At 46.7% G+C, this 22,040-nt stretch overlaps 1 protein-coding gene across 9 annotated transcripts in view; it reads right to left on the bottom strand.

The window, feature by feature from the left end:
* The window catches only part of GGTA1 (glycoprotein alpha-galactosyltransferase 1 (inactive)), a 78,595-nt gene that overhangs the window by 14,357 nt on the left and 42,198 nt on the right, over window positions 1–22,040 (bottom strand). For 5 of the 9 annotated variants that reach the window (XM_061433402.1, XM_061433400.1, XM_061433395.1 and 2 more), the window contains 5 exons: window positions 20,101–20,216; window positions 9,320–9,408; window positions 2,781–2,816; window positions 1,083–1,148; window positions 431–523 (listed from right to left, as the gene is read on the bottom strand). In XM_061433402.1, coding sequence (XP_061289386.1) covers window positions 431–523; window positions 1,083–1,148; window positions 2,781–2,816; window positions 9,320–9,399 — 275 coding nt within the window. In that variant the 5' untranslated portion in view covers window positions 9,400–9,408; window positions 20,101–20,216. The remainder of the gene's footprint in view (window positions 1–430; window positions 524–1,082; window positions 1,149–2,780; window positions 2,817–9,319; window positions 9,409–20,100; window positions 20,217–22,040) is intronic. The other 4 variants (XM_061433396.1, XM_061433401.1, XM_061433399.1 and 1 more) reach the window with 2 other exon arrangements.

The following is a 22,040-nucleotide window of genomic DNA, read 5'->3' on the forward strand; positions in this document are numbered from 1 at the left end:
AAGGTCTGCTGTTGCTGCTGCAGCTGCTGCTAAGTTGCTTCAGTAGTGTCCGACTCTGTGCGACCCCATAGACAGCAGCCCATCAGGCTCCACCATCCCTGGGATTCTCCAGGCAAGAACACTGGAGTGGGTTGCCATTTCCTTCTCCAATGCATGAAAGTGAAAAGTGATAATGAAGTCGCTCAGTCGTGTGCGACTCTTAGCGACCCCATGGACTGCAGCCTACCAGGCTCCTCCGTCCATGGGATTTTCCAGGCAAGAGTACTGGAGTGGGGTGCCATTGCCTTCTCTGGTGTAAAGGTCTAATAGATGCTAAGTCTCTGTCCCCCTAGTCAGGGCTGTTCTCCATGGCACTGTTGCCTCCATAGCCCCCGCCCCTTTATGCTGAGCTATGGATTTACTGGAAACAGGGCGACACTTCTTTTCTTACAATGGGTTGAACCAGTCTGATAGCTTAAGCTTGCTTTCGTCTTCGTTTCTTTGTTCCTTTTCTTCATTTATGTCTCCATCTTCTTCATGGTAACTGCGGGTCACACATACAAAGGGAAAAATAAGCTGAGGAAGGCAAGAAGGCTGGCCTATGGTATCAGGATGGTGGCTGAGGACCTTATAAAAATGGTTCCAAGGCAGAGAACACCTGCACTAAGTGAATGTCTGGAGAAAGGTTCATGATGCTAAACGTTTATTCATAAAGACCTACTTTTGTTGAAATGGTGCAGGACTCAGCTTGCTTATTATCCTTCCAGGTCAGCACAGTTAGCAATTTAACGACCCAATAACCATCAGGTTATTTCAAGAGGAGGGAAAACTAATAAAACAGTCCTCATAAAAACATTTTAGTTTATGATAGGCTTTCCTGCAGTCCCAACTTTAGCCTGAACTTCATTCACCCTCAAGTTAAATGGGGAAAAAATAAAAACATGACCGCCAAACTTAATGGCCCAGTCCCAACCATGAAATAGAGGCCTCGTGTGTTTCCAATAAGCCAGAAATACAAATGACTGAGGTCATGGCTGTGAAACCATTCTATCTGGACTCTATAGCATTGGGTGGATAAACAGATCACTACACAACCACCTTACCCATTGTTAAACCATCTCGGAAGCCACCAGCCCTTCTGAATGCTGCTGCCACCAACTTCTGGGTTTCTAAGAAATGAGAAAAAATGACAAATATTTTTAGAAAAGGAGGCAGTCCCAAACGGGGGGATTTCCAAACTCTTTTTCTGGTATGTCATTTAAAATTTTGTTTAAAAAAATCACTCATTTGTAAAATGAATGCAAGTGACGCTGCTGTAGCTGAACAGGAGGGGATGCGCCTGACGCCACCTAGATCTCCCCTCCCGTGGGCAGCCCCCTGCACTCAGCCCATCCAGGGGTCCCTCACAGGGAGAGAAGGAGAAAAATGGAGCGACAAAGTGGGGTTGATGCTAAGCCATAAATCTGCATCCTGGGTCTGCCGCTTACTAGCTGGGTGACTGTGAGAGGACATTTCCCCTCTCTGAATCTTGAATTTTCTCCTCTGAAAAGTCAGAGATAATAAGAACAACAACAATAAGAAACCTACCATGAGGGTGGCTTTGAAGCCTAAATATACGTAGCATACACAAAAGAGCTTTCTAAGATGAAAATTACTGTAGCAAGTCGTAGTCTTTAAACAAAACGGTTCACATTTCCAGGAATGATCTCTTTGGCTAAATGAGGAGAATCTGAGTTGCTACAAAGGTCAGCAGTGACAGACGCAGGAAATCCGAGGGTCTGTAAATCAGTAAGAAGCTCAACCAACTGTAAGTAGAAGCCACTTTCACCACACACATACTGACGCGTCCACACTCCCTGTGAGAGCCTCTCCAGGGTGGGGACCTTCCAGAAGAGGGAAAAGAAGGGGAATCCAGGAAACAATACACTTCAGTTGAACAAATAAGGTGGTGAGGTATGAACAGCATGATAAAAAAAGAAACATGCTTTAAAACCCATCTCTTCAAAAAGTGCTTGAAGTAGTTTATGATTAAGAAAGTATGGTTACAATAAATAAGAAAAAAAATACAAGAATAAAAATGAAGCAAGAAGAAATAAACATTTTAGTCACTCAGTAGGCATGTTCACATGACCCTGATCATCTGAGCCACTCTGGGAGAATAAAAATTTTACCTTTATTCTTCTGACTGAGATACTGGTTGAGTGGGTTTGAGCAAATTGCCAAAGTCATATGACATGTAAGCATAAAAGCCAAGATTTAATACCAGGGGAGAAATTGTTTCAAAAATGAAGGTCAAGGAAAGTTCAAGCAGTTGAACATAACACTTAGCTCTGAGCTTCCTGGCAACCAAGCCAAAGATTGAAAACCAAGGCTTGCAGAGTCCTCAAGACCAATAATAACAATACTACCACACCACACACTAGTTCATCAGGAGACCCAAACTTTTTTCCTGATCCTTTATCGCAATGAAATTTCTTGCAAGGGTCTTTATACAACATGTGGTGGGTAGCATAATGGACAATATCTACCCTGATTTTTTGTATAAGCAAGGCAGGAATGTTCTCCAAACAAGACTACCTGAAGAGATAGATACTTGATAAAAAGCAAGGACAAAACATGAGTCATGGCTCTAGAGAGACAAGACTAAGGGGCTGGAGGAATACAGTCCAGACTCCTGAGACCCTTCCCCTCCACCTGTGACCAGAGCTGTGTCACCACCTGCCAAGTTAAGAATGGACTGCAGGGGAGCCAGAGCAGGCAGGGGGAGAATCCCATAGCAACCCAGAATTAAAAGCACTTACCTTGATGGGTTTATCCAGAACAAAGAGCCTTCTGGGCTAAAAGCAAATGAGAAATAAAAATGTATCATATTACTTTTAATTCAGAAAAGCTATTTTGCAGCCATTATCACTGAAGCCCCGGGCCAAATTGAGAGCTTGGGTTTTGGCTACTTCCAGGTTTCCATTCATTTCACATGCTAGCAAAGTAATGCAGAAAATTCTCCAAACTAGGCTTCAACAATACGTGAACTGAGAACTTCCAGATGTTCAAGCTGGATTTAGAAAAGGCAGAGGAATCAGAGATCAAATTGCCAACATCTGTTGGATCATCGAAAAAGCAACTGAGTTCCAGAAAAACAGCTACTTCTGCTTCCCTGACTATGCTAAAGCCTTTGACTGTGTGGATCACAACAAACTGTGGAAAATTCTGAAAGAGATACAAATACCAGACCATCTGACCTGCCTCCTGAGAAATCTGTATGCAGGTCAAGAAGCAACAGTTAGAACCAGACATGGAACAACAGACTGGCTCAAAATTGGAAAAGGATTATGGCAAGACTGTATATTGTCACCCTGCTTATTTAACTTAAATGCAGAGCACATCAAGAGAAATGCTGGGCTGGATGAAGCACAAGCTGGAATCAAGATTGCCGGGAGAAGTATCAATAACCTCAGATATGCAAATGACACCACCCTTATGGCAGAAAGCGAAGAGGAACTAAAGAACCTCTTGATGAAGGTGAAGGAGGAGAGTGAAAAAGCTGGCTTAAAACTCAACATTCAAAAACTAAGATCATGGCATCTGGTCCCATCACTTCATGGCAAATAGATGGGGAAACCATGGAAATAGTGAGACTTTATTTTCTTGGGCTCCAAAATCACTGCAGATGGTGACCACAGCCTACTCCTTGGAAGAAAAGGTATAACAAACCTAGACAATGTATTAAAAAGCAGAGACATTACTTTGCCAACAAAGGTCCATCTAGTCAAGGCTATGGGTTTTCCAGTAGTCATGTATGGATGTGAGATTTGGACCATAAGAATGCTGAGCGCCAAAGAATTGATGCTTTTGAACTATGGTGTTGGAGAAGACTCTTGAGAGTCCCTTGGACTGCAAAGAGACTCAATCAGTCCATCCTAAAGGAAATCAATCCGAATATTCATTGGAAGGACTGATGCTGAAACTGAAGCTCCAATACTTTGGCCACCTGATGCAAAAAACTGACTCACTGAAAAAGACCCTGATACTGGGAAAGATTGAAGGCAGGAGGAGAAGGGGATGACTGAGGATAAGATGGTTGGACGGCATCACCGACTCAAAGGACATGAGTTTGAGCAAACTCTGGGAGATAGTGATAAGGAAGCCTGGAGTGCTGCAGTCCATGGAATTGCAAAGAGTCAGACACAACTGAGCAACTGAACAAGAACGAGATTCCTACCTTCCTTTGAGATAAAACCAATGACACCAAGGGACTTTAATCACTTCTGGATTACCCAGAACAAGCAGTGGTCAGAAGATCTCTGGAGAATCTCAAATCTTAGTTTAAAAATAAAAGATGGCAGCTCTCCATTGTCCACAGTGGCTTCACTGAGGGAGAGGGGCTCCCAGATGGCTCCCCTCTTGACTCCTAGTGGGGAACACCACGGCCCATCCCTTGCCCAGGATTTATCTTCCCCCAGAAAACCAATGACTGCCGAGCTGGCACCCTACCACCTCAGAGCCTCCTCAAAGGGGGAGCAGCCTCAAAGGGCATTTCTGAAGCTAACGAAGGCAGTGAAACCATCTGAAGGCATCTACAAGACTGGACCAGTGACCATCTGACTCCTCTAGCAGACCACCTCCCTCCATTCCACAAATACTTTCTGAGCATGTGCCACGTGGCCTGGCACTGGGGATACAGTGCTGTCTGAGACAGAGTCCCTATGCATCCTGTGGTACAGACAAGCTAGTGCAGAGGTCAGACCCTATATCACACAGCTACGGGACTCCAAACTCCAAGAAGAGCTGTTAAAAAAAAAAAAGAAGAAGAAGCAAAAGTAACTAGGAGCACTTAACAGGAAGACCTGGAAGGCCTCCCAGAGGAGGGGATAATGTTTTAGCTGAGTTCTCAAGGATGACTACAAGTCCAGGGGAAGAGAAATTAGAAAGAGTGTCTCTTGGAGACCAAAAATATATATGCAAAGGCCCTGAAAAAGGAAGGAGGCATTTAAATGTGCAAGGAAATAAACGAAGAAGTAACTGGAGGTCCCCTCACTGTAGCCTGCTGTGGATTTTGCCCTTGAAGAGTTTTAGGCAGGAGTGGGACCGGGTCGTCTCTGTAGGCAGCAAGAGAGTAAATGGGGTGACTAGTCAGGAGGTGTTGGCAGTGGTCCAGGCCCAGATCAAGGCAGCCAAAGAGATGGAGAGAGCGGAGTGCACTGACTTGAGAGATATTTTGGGGGCAAAGGGATAGGACTTGTCGTACTGGATTCTTCCACCGTTCTGTGCACGGAAGCTGTGCCCAATGGTTAAATCTTTCTTGCTTCCTTCTCCCTGTGAATAAAAGGGATAGAGCCTGGTAGAAAGAGTTCTGGACCTGGGCTCAGGCACCTGCCCTGGCTCTGCACCTGTCTGGCCCTAGCTGCCCTCATCACTGAAAAAAAATATAAATGACTAATACTTGTTTCAGACTCTGCCTTCTGCCCCTGCTGGGAGTCCATATCACCTAACCAGAGTGAAATGTATGCCCTCTTTCCTCCTACGGTTACCCCTCTGAGCTCAACACTTGTGGACCAAGTTCTAATATCTCTTGTTTCTAAATCTGTTTATTGATCTGACAATATTCATAACAGCTAATACTTGGCCTGGGACTGTTCTAAGCAATTGATATGTATTAGCTCATTAAATCCTCACAACAATCAACGAAGGAGGTTCTATGCTTCCTCGGAGGCACCTAGGCATTAAGTGGTTTTGTCTAAGATTGGATTGCTAGAAGAAACAGTACTTGAACCTGGGGAATCTGACTCCAGACCCGACAAGAGGGGGTTAGGAAGAAGGGAAAGAGGAGGGAGAGGGCCCTCTGCAACCTAGCACTCAGACCCCCACCAGGTGCTCAGGACATCATTTTGTAGAGTCAGACTTGCCATCTTGTTCCATCTTTCAAATTTGTTATCTTTCCCTTTTCACCCTCCGCTCCCAGAGGCCTGTGACATTTCGGGTCCCAGCAACACCCACCTTGCAGAGCACGACATTTAACACATATTCATCCTTCAAGGCACAATTCAAATGCCCCCTCTCCTGTGGTACAATCTGAGTACAGTGTCTGGCACATAGTAGCTGCTCAATAAATATTTGTAAATGAATGCCTCTCCCCTCCCCCCAAAAAAAGACAGATCGCTGTCTAAGTCGAACATAATCTTTGCCTCCTTGAACTCTCACGGTTCCTTTTCTCTCCCTCTGATATCCTTCCTTCACTTTGCATTGTTGATATTGATGTACACAACTGCTTGCTCCATCTAGAGTTTAACCTCCTGAGGGTAGGAATTCCCTGAGCCTCATACTGTATCCCTCATAGCATGAACAACCAGCTGAAGAAGGAGCCCTGGACAATGAATCAGATCTGAGTTCCAATTAGAACTTGGACATAAACTCACTGCTAAGTCATTTCACCTATTTGGTCTCCATTTTGTCACTTGAAAAATGAGAACCCTCAACTGAAGGAAGGGTTGTATCGTGGGTCAGAGAATAAGCTGTATTCTGATAGCCTCAGACCTAAATCTTCCTGAAAATGTGACCTTGAACGTTCACGTTTAACACTGTGGAGACTCAGTGTGCCTCATCCAGATACATAGACTATGCAGACTAATACTTAGCTTGCAGGGCTATTTTAAGAACTGGAGGGAGTGCCTAGTGCAGTTCCTGGCACATTCGAACGCTCAATAACTAGTAGGTACTATCATCAAAATCACCCTCACCATCATTACTTTATCATAAACGTTTACATTTTCTTCCATCTCTAAAATTCTAAGGTTTTTTCTTTTCATCCAACCTCAAATCAAACCCTGTCCTGGATGACATTCTTTCAGGATGCTCTATTGGTAATAGTCTCTCTTTACTTATCAGTTGACATGTTTGATTGAGCTACTTTTAAATCTCTTTTAGCTAAAGTGCTGCCCACCTGTCTAAGGTTGGTGCCCTCAGCTCACCTCACACCATCACAAGGCCAGTTCTCAGGGTGGCAAAGAATTTGCTGCCTTTTAAACCTCTTGCAGACATTCAAATAGATTCCCCACATTGAAGAATGATGTGGCTGCAGTCTGGATGCCAGACTATGGCCCTGAAGAGCAGCCAGAAGCTGCTCTAGTTACTGTGTGGGAGAGTGTACCCAGCACGGCAAAATAACCTTCTTTATGGAGGCCAGTGCCAATACGCACATTTGGGCCTTTGGCTCCCATATTTTAATTTTGTGAAGTACCCAAAATTTGGAAGTGTGACTCTGGCTGCAATTCAAAATGCCAAGGTTATCCAATCAAGCATTCAGAGCTCGAATGCTGTCAAGGTTACCTACACAAGTATCTCAGCTCAGGGCAGCACCCCAGAGGACGCTCGCTCTTCTGTTGGATTCTTCCACCTGCTGGAGCTCTTCCTTCTATTTGCCAAATCTTACCTCTGAGCAGGTGATGAGAATGGTGGTGATGATGGTGATGGTGATGGCAGCAAACGTTTACCGAGTGCACTGCCCTATGTGCTTTACACACAATAACTTATTTAATCCAACAACCCTATGACGCAGGTACTACCATTATGCCCATTTTAAACAACAGGGAAACTTATTGAAAACCAAAGAACAGAGTCGCGAAGTAACTTGCCCAAAACAGAGGAGGTAAGTCATGGCACAGGACCAGCCCCAGGCAGCCTAGTTCCAGACTCCAGCCAGGATACTTCCTCAGCCCTCAAGAAAAGGGAGCCCCAGGGTCCCTGCATCCAACACTGAGTCATCTTTTCTTCGGACTAAGTACCCACAGTTTCCTTCAATTCGAAAGACCTGGTTTGTAGACCCCTTTAACATGGTCACTCTCTAGCTTGTCCTCTTTCTTTTAAAATGAGTTGTTCAGAATGAAACAATAATACTCCAGAAATGGTTAGGTCACCCTGGGGAAAACCAGCTACAGAGTCTAGAGATTCCTCCTTCCACTGATGTACCTGAATGGGCAGTCCCTGTATAAGTAGCCAGGACAGTCCTCCCAGCTCATCAAACCTTAGAATCTAAGAATTGAAAGCGACATTCTAATGTTTATCCAGGCCATCATCTTGAACTTGGGAAGCTACTAAGACCATGAAGATATCAATGGTGACAAGACAGTGCTCCTGGCCCAGAGTTGTATGGTGGCCTTATTTATTTATTTGAATTTATGTATTTTTAATTGGAGGACAATTACAATATTGTGTTGGTTTCCACCACACATAAACATGAATCAGTCATAGGTATACATATGTCCCCTCCCTCTTGAACCTCCCTCCCACCACCCACCCCATCACACCCCTCTAAATTGTCACAGAGCATTGGATTTGATCTCCCTGCAGCATCCAGCAAATTCCCACTGGCTACCTATTTTACATATGGCAATATATATTTTTCAATGCTGTTCTCTCAGTTCATCCCACCCTCTCCTTCCCTCACTGTGTCCACAAGTCTGTTCTTTATGTCTGCATCTCCTGTGCTGCTCTGCAAATACTTTCATCTGTACCATCTTTTTAGATTCCATATGAATGCATTAATATACAACACTTGTTTATCTCTTTCTGACTTATTTCACTATGTCTAATAGGCTCTAGGTTCATCCACCTCTAGGTGTAAGGTGGCCTTTTTGAAAGAAAGGCTGAACTATACTGATGCCTCTTAAAGTCAAAACCATTGTGCATTTTTGTAGCTGCTTGGGGAGACTTCTTTCTGTCAGAAGCCTCTCCAGCTGGAACCTCCGAGGCATTATAGTTTCTCAAAACACACAAAGCAGCTCAAAAATTTGAGGTGAATCCACTGATGAATTTGAAAACTCAGAAATGTTTCATTCATTGTGTTTTCCAGAGTTTAAAAAAAAAAAAACACAGACAAAACACTCAAAAGTTTAGCCAGGCACAAATAAATCACCAGGGACTCTAAGTGTATTTTTGCAGCAAAAGTCAACAACTTTGAGTTGTTCCTTTGAACTTTGCAAATATTTTAGGACTGCAAAAATCAGGGTGAATTTCTCGTGGAATTCCTGTCTGAAATTTCTTAATGCAATTTCCATATCTGGTCATATTTTAATATGACATTTTGGTCTTAATAGGACCTTACTGTTTCTGGCTCTAGTCTTCCCAGAACTGCAAAGCTATATAAAAATTGAGACATTAGGAACATGGCAGGAAGAAAGATAATTAATTCCTTAGAAAGTGCTTGAAGATCTAATGATTTTAAAGACAGTCGTTAAAGTCTAGGGCTCAGGGAAACAGGAAGGAAGAAATCCTAATTTTAATTCAACATGGTGACTTGGCTGATGGAGACGTTCATTAACATCACTTTATCATGTTCCATAATTACCTGTGGATATATTCCCAAAACACAACAATGACAGTTGAGACAACCAGCATTGACAGAATCACTTTTCCTTTGACATTCATTATTTTCTCCTGGGAAAAGAAAAGAAGAGGGGGGGAAATAGATTAAATATAGCAAGAGTGGGATATGATTTTTTTTAAGAAATATTTCTACCCATATCCTTTCTAAAAGGAAAAGGTGATGAACATTTAATAAGCACTGAGGGGCATGTTCTGGGCTTCTCCAGTGGCTCAGCAGTGAAGAATCTGCCTGCAATGCAGGAGACACAAGTTCGATCCCTGGATGGGGAAGATCCCCTGAAGGAGGGCATGGCAACCCACTCCAGTACTCTTGCCTGGAGAATCCCATGGACAGAAGTGTCTGGTGGGCTATAGTCCATAGTGTCACAAACAGCTGGACACGACTGAAGCAACTGGGCACACACACGTGCAAGGAGCAGGCTCTACCTTAAATTGCATGGGTCTGCAATGGCAAATTAGCCAATTCAATGAGCAGATGGGGCTGCCTGAGTTGTGAAAGATGCTAAGGCCACTTTGAGGCTCAGAGGGAAAGTGTCCTGACTGATCACAAGGTCCACCATGGATGTGGGAGAGGGTTTATTGATTTTTATTGGAGTACAGTTACTCTAAACTGTTGTATTAGTTTTCACTGTACAGTAAAGTAAATCAGCTATACACATACACATATCCCCTCATTTTTAGATTTCCTTCCCAGTTAGGTCACCACAGAGCACTGAGTACAGTTCCTCGTGCTACACAGTAGGTTCTCATTAGTTATCTACTTAATACACAGCAGGATCAGTACGTGAACACCAATCTCTCAAGTCATCCCATCTCGCCCCTCCCTGACTTGATAACCTTAAATTTGTTCTCTATATCTGTGACTATTTCTACTTTGCAAACAAGTTCATCTGTACCATTTTTCTAGAGTGAGGGTTGAGCTAATGGTTCCCACAGATGCTGGCCTCCTCTGACTTAATAGCATTACCTCTTGGCATGTGACTTTGGGGAATCATCAATTCCATGGCTCTGCTGCCCCTGATATCCTAACTACGTGCTCCCTCATTCAGAGGGGAAAGCATGCTGGTCTTTTACCATTGAGACTCAACCATTTCCCAGGGGAAAGCATGCTGGTCTTTTACCATTGAGACTCAACCATTTCCCTACCACACCCACACAGCTGGTGCACAGTAGGTACATAAATATTTCTTAATTGCTGCATGAAATTGTGATCAAAGGGGGAAGGGGTACTGGGTAGAGAATTACAGCTTGGGAAGTACTTTGATTTGGGTGGTTGGGGAAGGGCTCACTTGGGGAGATGATTTTAAAGCTTCCCATGGGGTGAAGATAGGATGGAAAAGGATGGAAAAGAAAGTCCCATGAGAAGGGATGAGAATATTTCAGAAACAGCATCCATACCAGGCTGACTAGAGAAAAAGCTTCCTGTGTTTGGGAAAACAAAAGCCAAAAACGTGGACAAGATAAAAATAGTGCAGTTGTCCCACCTGAGTGAAAGAGGCAGGGTGGTGGTGGTGATGGCCGGTCGGCAGAGGGTGGGCAGGGGCAGTCAGAGGCTGGAAGGGCATGGAAAGAGGGCGGCGCCCACAAAAGCATCTGAAGCTGGAGAGTCACCCCACCCATCTTCATTCAGAGAAACCCATCTGGGCACTGGGTGTGGGGAACGGATAAAATGACAAGCTAGACTATTCTAATTGCAACAGGGAAGATGGGCTGGAGACTTCCCTGGTGGTCCAAAGAATCTGCCTGCCGATGCAGAGGACAAGGGTTCGATCCCTAGTCTGGGAAGATCCCACATACCGGGCACTCTAAAGCCCTCGAGCCACAACTACTAAGCCTATGTGCTACAACTACTGAAGCCCAACACGCTCAGAGCCTGTGATCCGCAACAAAAGAAGCCATTGCAACGAGAAGTCTGTGCACGACAACTAAAGAGTAGTCCCTGCCCACCACAACTAGAGAAAGCCCTTGCATAGTAACAAAGACCCAAGGCAACCAAAATTAAATCAATAAAATTTTTTAAAAAAGAGGAGATGGGCTGGCTCAATGGTTGGTTTCATTCAAAACATACTTTGGAGAGAGAATTGATAGGATTTGGCTGGTAACTTAGTCATTAGGGATGAAGGAAGAAATAAGGTTTCTGCTTAAGCAGGTAGGTTGTAGCATTTAGTCAGATTGGTTAGAGGAGGAATAGGCTTGAAGGAAAATAAGATGAGTTCCCTCTTGGATATGTGAATTTCAAACAGTGTGTGAACACCTGAATGGAGACTCACAGGCAAGCGGAACTCAAGTCTGAAGTTCATCAGAGAACTGTGGGCAGGCTGTGCAATTGGGGGAGTGTCCATAGACCAAGGATGATATTTAACATGAAGGGAATAAACTCAATTACCAAGGAGATAATGGAGAGAGACAAAAGGGAAGGAGGGCCCTGGGCTGAAGCTTAAAAATGCCGACACTCGAAGGTAGGACAGAGAAGGGGGCAAGAAGGAGAGGGCCAGCAGGTGGAGGAAACGTGAGAGTAGACATCAGGGAGCCAACATCATCACCTTGGAGAGACCACCTGTGCAGAAACTGACTGACAACATGAAGCCAGTCAGGCTCTCCTGTCCCATTCTCTCACAGCCTCACACCTTGTGTTCTGTAAACAACAATATTGCTGACCTTTGTAGCACTGGGCCTTCGCACCTACCTGGCCATGGGCCACTTATATCTGTCTTAGTATATCAGTAGTCTTTGAAAACTTGCTGCTGCTGCTGCTGGGAGAGAATAAACATGTCTGCAGTCCCTCCGGCTCCTTGAGTCTTCTTCCAGCTTCCCTAGTTGTGTCTTATCTACCCTGGGTCCAGTGAACCGTGTGAGTGGCAAGACATCACTCCCTACCTCCAACCACCAGCGTAGCCCCCTTTCCCTCCTCCGGCTCCCCCATCATTGTGTTCACGTTGCTGCACATATCACCTTGGGCGGCGGCTCACGTGGCAACATCCACATTTGGCTCCATCTCCTCTGATCTTCTTATTCAACCCTGAATCCCCTGTACCTTCAAAGAGCCAGAGGAGGCCGTCACCTAGTGAGTGTGTGAAATAAAATGAGAAGGCACCAGGACAGTCCTTCGTGGGACAGGTTATTCTCTAACTCTTTTCAAAGAGGGTTCTGAAATGATTCCTGGCTTGGATCTCCTGTGCTCCATCACCTTTATTATTATTTTCTTTTTCCTCCCTACTTTTTAAACAACTTTTTGGCCTCACCGAGTGGTATGTGGGATCTTAGTTCCCTGACCAGTGATAGAACCTGCACCCACCCCCTGCATTGGAAGAGCGGAGTCTTAATCACTGGACTGCCAGGGATAGTCCCTTCATCACTTTTATTATTAAATGCAGTTAAAAAAGAGGAAGTGTGGGATTACCAGCCATGACATTTCTTGCTTAGAAAGTGAGCTCTGTTTGGCAATGGAAAAGCCAGGGCTGAACTCAAGGTCATAACTCACCCTCCCGCTTTCAGATACAACTGTGACCAGTGGTGTTCCAGAGACCATGAGAAGATTGACCTGCTAGGCCACAGGGACATCTCAGTTTGAGCTTCTTCCCTGTGAATACCTCATGAGCTGGTACACAGAGCCCAGGACCCAAGGCAAAGTTACAAAATGCAGAGGAATGCTTGCAACTCATCCTGGCTGCTAGGAAAAGCCACTTGATTTCTACACCAATACCATGAGCATTGCGTGCAAGGAAAGGCCAGGGTTTGGAAACAAACAGGTCTGGACTGAAACTGTGGCCACCCCACTCTACTGCTATGGTCCCTCCCAGAGAAGTGTGGACGGTGATTAGAACACAGGAGTCTGGGAGTGAAGTAGGGGTTTGAGACATACAAAACTGGCTACCTCCAAACACAAAGCAGCTTCTCAGACCCTCATCTGACTCCAGCAAGCTCTGAAAACTGAAAGCCTGTTTATAATTCAATTGACATCCAGGCCCTAACTGATGTGAGGCTATTTATAATCTTTATCCCTCTCAGTGAGGCTGTTTAAATGTTTCTTTGTATAAATATTGATGTATTTTGTTATGTGCTGCTGCTGCTGCATTGGGACATTACATAATATATGATAAATACTCTGCATACAAAAAAAAAAAAAAAATTCTGAATTCCAACATATTTGGCCTAGGGATTCAGAAAAGGGACGCTGGACTTGTAATGGACCATATTAGACAGGTTTCCTCGTCTTTAAAATGGGGGAAAAATGGGGATGGTTGCAAGAGATGGCATCTGTAAAATGCTTAGCATTGTGCCTGGCACCCTGTAAATGCTCAAAAATTGCCAGTTCTTCTTACTGGTGTCCATCAAACGAGCTGTTGGGAGGATCCAATGAAGAAAGCAAAGAGCCTGGTACTCAGCAAAAGCTCAGAACATATTTGAGAGAAAAGAATCGGGTTTTGCTAGACAATAAAGTGCAAATCGACGCAAATTAGGGACCCTGAAGGTCTATCCATCTGTTCTGTGCTGCAGCCTGGTTAAGAGCTCTTTGGAAAGGCCAGGCGACTTTGATTTTCTTTGATCAAGCCCCAGCCATCTGAAGCTTTATCAACCCCACCTGCTGAGGATCAAACACAAATTTTCTCCCAGTGTAAGAAACATTAAACACACAACTCTCGTGGTAGAGAACACTGACACGTACATCAGGGACACCCCTCATCTCCTCTCCAAATGCAGGTGTTTGATTTTTTTTAATCTCAGAAATTAGCCCCAGAGACAACTCTTGAAGCCCATTTTCAATATTTTTCTTCTTTTTTTTATATTTTATTTTTTAGCTTTACAATATTGTATTGGTTTTGCCATAGATCAACATGAATCCGCCACAGGTATACACGTGTTCCCCATCCTGAACCCTCTAATGTTTTTCTTATTTTTTAAATTTTGGCTGCTCTGGGTCTTCCTTGTAGAGCGCAGGCTTAGTTGTCCAGCAGCTCGTGGGGCCTTAGGTCCTGGACCAGGGATCAACCACCAACCCCTGCCTTAGAAGGGATTCTTAACCTGCAGATTCTTAACCACCAGACCACCAGGGAAGTCCCTTGGAGCCCATTTCTTTCTGGATCCTATAAATGACTTGAATCTGCTGACTTTTTGCTGTGGTCAGGTGTCACTCTTGTTAAAAGACTCACAGTTGGAAGCTGGCCAAATGAGTCAATCTCGAGTCCTTCAGCAAAGCACTGGCTACAGAAGGGTTGGCAGGGAGGCCAGTGGGTCTTTGAAAACATTTTCATTTTTCTCTCTGGATATGATGAGGCATTTGGCAGGCAATGTGGTCTAAAATCCCTTCACTGATGTGTTTGTCTCTCAGAATTTTCAAAACTGCATCTTTCTGAAGACTGGTAGTTGACTATCTTACCCACCAAGTAGGAAATGTGGGCTTGCTTCTAAATAGCCCATTTAAGGAGTAGAGCATAGAATTAGGCCCTGTGTGTGCTCAGAAGATCCAGGGGATCTTCTCAACCCAGGGCCTGAACCCGCGACCCCTGCACTGCACCCTTTCCTTGTTGCTCAGATGGTAAAGAGTCCACCTGCAATGCAGGAGACCAGGGTTCAATCCGTGGGTAGGGAAGATCCCCTGGAGGAGAGCATGGCAACCCACTCCAGTATTCTTGCCTGGAGAATCCCATGGACAGAAAAGCCTGGTGGGCTACAGTCAGTGGAGTAACATACAGTCGGACACGACTGAGCGACTAACACAAACCTCCCCTGCATTGTAGGCAGATTCTTTACCACTGAGCCACCCAGGAAGCCCCTCAATTAGGCCCTACAGGGTACAAACATCCTGTCTTATATGGGAGAGTGTGACTATCTGAGTCACCTGGCCCCACCCCTCAGAGGATCAGGTGAGCCCAGCCAGGCCCAGTTCCACCTGAGCCCTCCCAGCATCTCTCAGCCCTCTTGTCAACGGCATTGGCAATTTCTCTCTGAATCCAACCTACCACCCACACGGGCCGCTCCTGGGCCACTCCCAGGACTCAGCCCTTACCATGGCTTCCAAATAAAACCACCCCCACTCCTGAAACATGTACAGATGGTGCTAACAACCCCAGTGCATTTCGCAAGGCTGGGTCACACTGTCATTTCTCCACCTTCCTTACCCCCTTCCCCTGCCTCCTTTTCTGCTTCTGTTTCCCTGGAGCGTCAGACTTTTCCATGAGGCCCATAAATTAATTCTTCCACACAGACGATACACACACCCACGGCTTGAGAGAATCTCATCATTTCACCCCATCTGGTATAAGCCCAGGTATTCCTTCCCAGCAAAACTCCTCTCTGAAGGGAAGTCTAGTGGCCCTTGTTTTCCCCATCTCACATCAGGGGGAGAGGTGAGCTTCTCAGCTGAATCACTGGGCACTCAGAAGCCCTGGAAAAGCCATTATCTGGGACAGAGCAGGGGGAAAGTAGCGCCTTCCCGCAGGCTATATCCTCCTCTCTGCCTGTGATTCATCGTCCCCTGTCCCTGGAACACATCCCGTCCTGCAACCTCGAGCCGCAGTCACTTCTGGACCACTGCATGGGGTCGAGAGACTCAAAACGATTCGCATCAGACAGTGACAAGTGTTGCAAAGGAAACAAAGCAGGTGAGGGTGCGGGTGGTGGGGCAGGAGAGAGGGCCAGGAACTGACTATTAGTCACCCTTCGGGAAACTTCCTATCATTCATCTTCCACATCCTCCACTGTAACATTTAGTTCCAGCGTTCCGGGCAGAAATGAGTCTGGCAGCTAAGGCTGTGCAGCCCTAGACGCACACCCCAGGCAAGTTCTCTGGCTCTGAGCCTCTGTTTACACAGACAAAATGGAGCTTCAAATACGCCCCCATTTAGGGTTCTTGAAAGGACAAAAGGAGACCGTGTTTACGCAGCACTTTGTCCTGGTGGGCAGTAAATGCTCCACAAACCGCAGTCGAAATGAGGACGCTGCTTTTTTTAGGGGAAAGATTCAGAAGCACGTGGCTCCATCGGAGACTGCAGGACCCAGAAGGGTCACAGGCGGGCCCTCCCCGCCTGCGGACTGATGTGATAGTCAGCTCCACTCCCCACTGCCCCCAGCTCAGGGTCCCGCGGACATCACGTTTGACCCCATGGCCCACGATGGGGAGGGGAAGAAGAGGAGGCTCAAATGGCACCCCCAGCGGCCACATGAAGTGGCTTTGTGAACTGAGTCATGGTTTCTCTGACCTCAGTCTCCCCGTCCTTGAAACAAGTCCTGTGAACTTAACTTTCCACCACAGTCTTTCTTGATTGACCCGGGACCTGGCAATAAATCAGCCAGAAGGCTGGAAATCTCATTGCCGAGAGGACAGGTTCACTCAGCCACACCAAGCTCATCTTTCTGCAATAGCCCCAGTTTCTTGGAAGTGATGATCATGAGAGAAGACTGCCAACCAAGTCATGTTGAGTCCACAGGTCAACTGACCTGGAAGCTTATGCAACCTCCATGTCAGGCCCCTTGGCAAACTGGGCCTGCTCTCCCTTTGGGGTGGGGACTGGTTAAGGCTCAAATGCTTCCCGGAGATGAGATGCAGCCCTGTCTGGGGGAATCATACCAGTCCTGGGGCTGCAGGTGGGGCCTGGGTCCTGACCCCACTCCCCACAGGTGGGCCTTGCTGAGCTCCCAGGAGCCCCTCACTGTGATTCAGAGAAGGAGCTGAACTAACTGCTGTTCTGCTCCCCACTTGGGGGTCTCAGGGGTCACAGTAATCCAGACTTCACAGCTACCTGGTGCCCATATTCCCCCAACACACCCCTACCACCCCATCCAGGATGGAAGAGCTGAGTTCCCTGGAGCTCTGGCTGGAGTCACCTGAGCAGGAAACTGCCAAGCGATTCACAGCCATGGCATCACCAATAACAAGCTGTGAAGCTGAAAGAAACTCTTCTAAACTCGAGGTAATAAAATGCAACCTTTGATTTAACCAAGCTAGAGGCAAAACTCCAGTACTCTTGCCTGGAAAATCCCATGGACGGAGGAGCCTGGTAGGCTGCAGTCCATGGGGTCTCTAAGAGTTGGCACGACTCAGCAGCTTCACTTTCACTCTTCACTTTCATGCATTGGAGAAGGAAATGGCAACCCACTCCAGGGTTCTTGCCTGGAGAATCCCAGGGATGGGGGAGCCTGGTGGGCTGCCGTCTATGGGGTCGCACAGAGTCGGACACACTGAAGTGACTTAGCAGCAGCAGCAGCACAGGCAAAAACTGATTTGTCTTCTTTTTGTCTCAATTTAAAATGTTATTACAAAGTCAGCAAAGAGGCAGTCCAAGAGTTTGCAGCCAAAATATAACAGGTGCATCCGACAGCTGAGTAATACTAATCATTTTTATATTATCTTCACACTTTATTACAATGTTATTTTCTGGATTTTTTCCTATGGAGAGCATTTGTCTGTTTTTGTTATATGTTCGGATGTCTCCTCCTTTCCTAAATACGGTCAGTCTTCTGTACCCATGGGTTTCATCTGCAGATTCAACCAACCACAGATCAAAAACTTTAAAAAACAAAAAATTCCAGGAAAGCCTCAAAAAGCAAAACTCGAATTTGCTGCGTGCAGGTAACTATTTACATAGCATTTACCCTGTACTAGGTATTCTAAGTCAGAGAAGGCAATGGCACCCCACTCCAGTACTCTTGCCTGGAAAATCCCATGGACGGAGGAGCCTGGTGGGCTGCAGTCCATGGGGTCGCTAAGAGTTGGACATGGCTGAGTGACTTCACTTTCACTTTTCCTTTCATGCATTGGAGAAGGAAATGGCAACCCACTCCAGTGTTCTTGCCTGGAAAATCCCAGGGACGGTGGAGCCTGATGGGCTGCCATCTATGGGGTCTCACAGAGTCGGACACGACTGAAGCAACTTAGCAGCAGCAGCAGCAGGTATTCTAAGTAATCTTGAGGTGATTAAAAGTAAATGGGAAGATGTATGTGGGTAGTATGAAAATACCATACCATTTTATGTAAGGGACTTGAGTGTCCCTGGATTTTGGTATCTGCGAGGGTCTCGGAACCAATCCCCAGTGGATACCAAGGGATGATGGCATTTACTTCCACTTTGCATTCTTTTTCCTAAAGGGAGCCTGGAAATGGAATAAACTTCTGGCCCTGCAACACTTGGATGCCCCTCAACTGAACCAGGCCACGGCCTGGGCTAAACGCTTTCCCAGCAGTCTCTCAGGTAAGCCTCATAATGACCCTGTGAAGGCACTCTAGTATTATCCTCATTTTACAGACATGAAAATGGAGGCTCAGAAAGGTTAAGTGACTTGCCCAGTGTCACACAGCATAAAGCAGTGGGGCCAGGATTCAGGTCCAGAGAGCTGGCCTCCAGTGCTCACCCTTGTATCTCTTGTGTCCTCAGCAGACATGCAGGCTCACCCGCAGGTTCATCAGCCAGCTCTGAGGCCCATCCTTTCGTTTTGCCTTTCCTGGTTGCATGAGTGGGTACATGCTTGCTAAGTTGCTTCAGTGTCCGACTCTTTTGTGACCTTTGGACTGTAGCCCACCAGGCTCCTCTGTCCATGGGATTCTCCAGACAAGAATACTGGAGTGGGAAGCTGTGCCCTCCTCCATGGGATCTTCCTGACCCAGGAAGATGGCTCCTGCCTCTCTTACGTCTCCTGCATTGGCAGGTGGGTTCTTTACCACTAATACCACCTGGGAAGCCTGCCTTTCACGGTTATCACTAAGCAACTGGCCCAAAGCTAGCCAATCACAGGCTTCCTTGGACCAGCTGGTGCGCCTACTCGGTTCAGCGCCTCTGCCATTTCCAGGTGCCTCCTGTGTACCTGGCATTTGAGCCTTCCTTACTCTATCCTGTTCGTCCTTCATCCTGGGCAGCACAGCAGCTTTATAGCTGAGGAAACTGAGCTTTCACAAAGGCTGAGATCACTGGGCTTACCCTCAAGGTGGTGATGGGGGGATGCTGTGTTTGAAAAGCAGACCCTCTGCCCTCCTGGCCCAGCTCCTGGCAGGGAGGTGGTGCTGGGGGTGAGGAGAGAAAGTTCTGCTTTTACCCTGAAATCTCTCTAAACTGGTGGGCATTAGGGAGAGATGCTCCCTGTTAGAAGAAACATGGTATAATTTGTGGGGGGAAAAAGGTACATGGACGTGTTTCCAGTTATGTTTTTCATTATAAGGGTCAAAGTAAACACAGGTAGAGGAAACTAAGAGACAAGCCTCAGACTAAATATACGACTAGCTGTTGCTCCAGTCGCCACAGATGGAATAACCTGTTTTTGGAGGGATTCTCACAATGCCCTTTCTAGAATCCCCTTCAGGAAATCTGAAGCCTGGGTCCAGCCAGCTTTTCCTTGCTGCCTGATCCAGGAATCATTGCGCAAGAGTTTTCCCAGGAGAAATAAGGCGAGGTAAATGAAGGGTCAGTGCTGCCCCAAGAGGGCTCTGCATGCACAAGCCCTCCTACCCCTGCATTGGCACTTTGAGTCTCAGAAAAACCCCAGGCTGCAGCCCCGCCCTGTGAGGTCCTGCCAGGGGCAGCAAACCCCAGCAGAGCTTCCAGGGACGGAGCCAGCACCCCGCCAGCACCCACTTCTAGATCCAGCGCTGGGAGAAGAGGACTTTGTTGTCTTCCAGAACGACTGGAGGATTCCAGCAAGAAGCCAGGGGGAGAGTGGGCTTCCTCCACCAGGAGTGTCCACACTGCAGCTGACTCACGATACCCCCAGGGACCCTGACCCAGCAGAGGTAGATCATTCCACTGTGTCACATACCTCATCGTCTGCTTCTCTCCTCCTAGAGTAAAAGGCAAAAGTACCAAGTTCTATTGAGCTCCGTTCTGCAGAAGGAGGCAGGGCTAGGAGGAAGCGAAGGTGCAGCCTTCTGACTCCTGTCAAAAGAATAAGCAGCTGTTTCAGGAAGAGGGGGTGGGCGGATCCCGCAGCCGTCGGGGGCTTTGTTCCTTGCTGGTCCTGGGAAGTGGGCTGTTTATCAGGCCTGTTGACTCAGAGCTGCATGCCAAAGGCAGAGACGTTCCTCTCTCGGTGCCGGTGCCGAGGAAGGGCCCAGCCTCCCTCACCAAGCGAAACTACAGGTCCAAAGTCGGCCTGGCGTTGGAGGAAGGAAAGCCACCACCCTCAGGACAGACAGCAGCGTCACCCACTCCTGGCGAAAACAAGAACCATTCTGAACCTGAACACCCCAAGTGACAACCACCAGGAACAGCTGGTGGAGAATTAAAAAAGAAAAAAAAACAAAAATGCAGAGGGGTGGCTGAAGGAGCGAGTCCTCAAGACTCCTGCTGAAAGGCTACCCAAACGTCCCTCCACATGGAGCCTCTCCCCCACATCCTGTAGGCTTTCCGTTTTGTTTGAACACTATTTTAATAGAAAGTACCGAGATCTCCCGCATCATGAGCTGAGCTTTAAGAACTTTAAAAAGGTCAATGAGGACCAGCCCTGCTCTTGGACTGAATAATGCTTAACCCTTCCCACACCCTCCTCCTGATCCCAAAATAGAATTATCCAGATGGAAGGGACCTCACAGCGGTCCCTTCAACAATTTTCAAATGTTCCATAGCTAAAGCTTTTTTTTTTTTTTTTTTTAAGAAAAACAAAACAATAATCACATGCTGTCATTCTCAAAATCCTACTATGTAAAACAGAGGACACAGGGGGCTTTGGTTGATGCAGGGAAATGAAGCTTAAAACCCTCCTACCCATCCCTTCCAAGTGGCCCCAGATACCTCCTTGGGAGTACAGACTGGGCACCCAGACAGACTATGGAAAGGGGAACAAAACCAGACAGAGAGGGGCCAAGGACTACCCACCCCAGCCTCCAACGCAGGCCTGCCTCCTTCAGCCTCTTCCTCCTGTTTTCCAGAGGAAATTTCAAGAGGTGTGACAAGAGCTAGCCCACCAACAGTCTGCAGGGTCTGGAAGTCCTGCTTAACTGCTTGTTTAAATCCTTCCTGCTGGCATCTACTACAACCAAACCAACCACCTCTTACGAGCCTATCATTCCACCCCAGGTCTGTACTCCCAACGAAAGTGCACATCAGCTCACCCAGACACGTGGACTAGAACATTCATAGCGCATGGAAAACTGGAAATGACCCCACTGCCCACCATCAGACAGATCAGGTGTGACCAAGTGTAGGCATCCACGTACATCAGGGAGAAGGAACCGGCTACAGCCACTGACATCACCAGGATGAAGCTCCCACACACACGGCGCTGAGCGAAAGGAGCTCTGGACAGATTCCACGTATTTAACATTCAGAGGTGAAATCAACCCTTGGTGCTAGAAGTCAGAGTCGGGGTGAGCAAGACTAGGAAGGGGCCCCGAGGGAGTTCCCAGGGGGCTGGTCATGTCATTTCTTGAGCCGGGTAGTGGTGACACAGGTGTGTGTCCACTTTGTAAAATTCATCACAAACATGCCTTTTCTGTGTATATATGAAGAGCAAATATGAACAGAAAACTTCCTGCTGGAAACTGCCTTCGCTTGGGCGTTCTGGCTTCCCCTGACTTTGGCTCGCAGGACATAGGGTCCTGGGTAGACCTGCAGTTTCCTTCTCTGGGGTTCAACACCCCAATTCTGAGCACCACGGAGCATCTCTCTACAGGCTCAGAGAAAATTTGCGGTTGTAAATGATCCAGGCATCTGGACTGTGGTCAGCGGACAAAGGAAAGGGGAACAGCGTTTAGAAGCTAA

Source organism: Bos javanicus, chromosome 11, assembly GCF_032452875.1.
Source record: "Bos javanicus breed banteng chromosome 11, ARS-OSU_banteng_1.0, whole genome shotgun sequence".
In the NCBI taxonomy this organism is placed as follows: domain Eukaryota; kingdom Metazoa; phylum Chordata; class Mammalia; order Artiodactyla; family Bovidae; genus Bos; species Bos javanicus.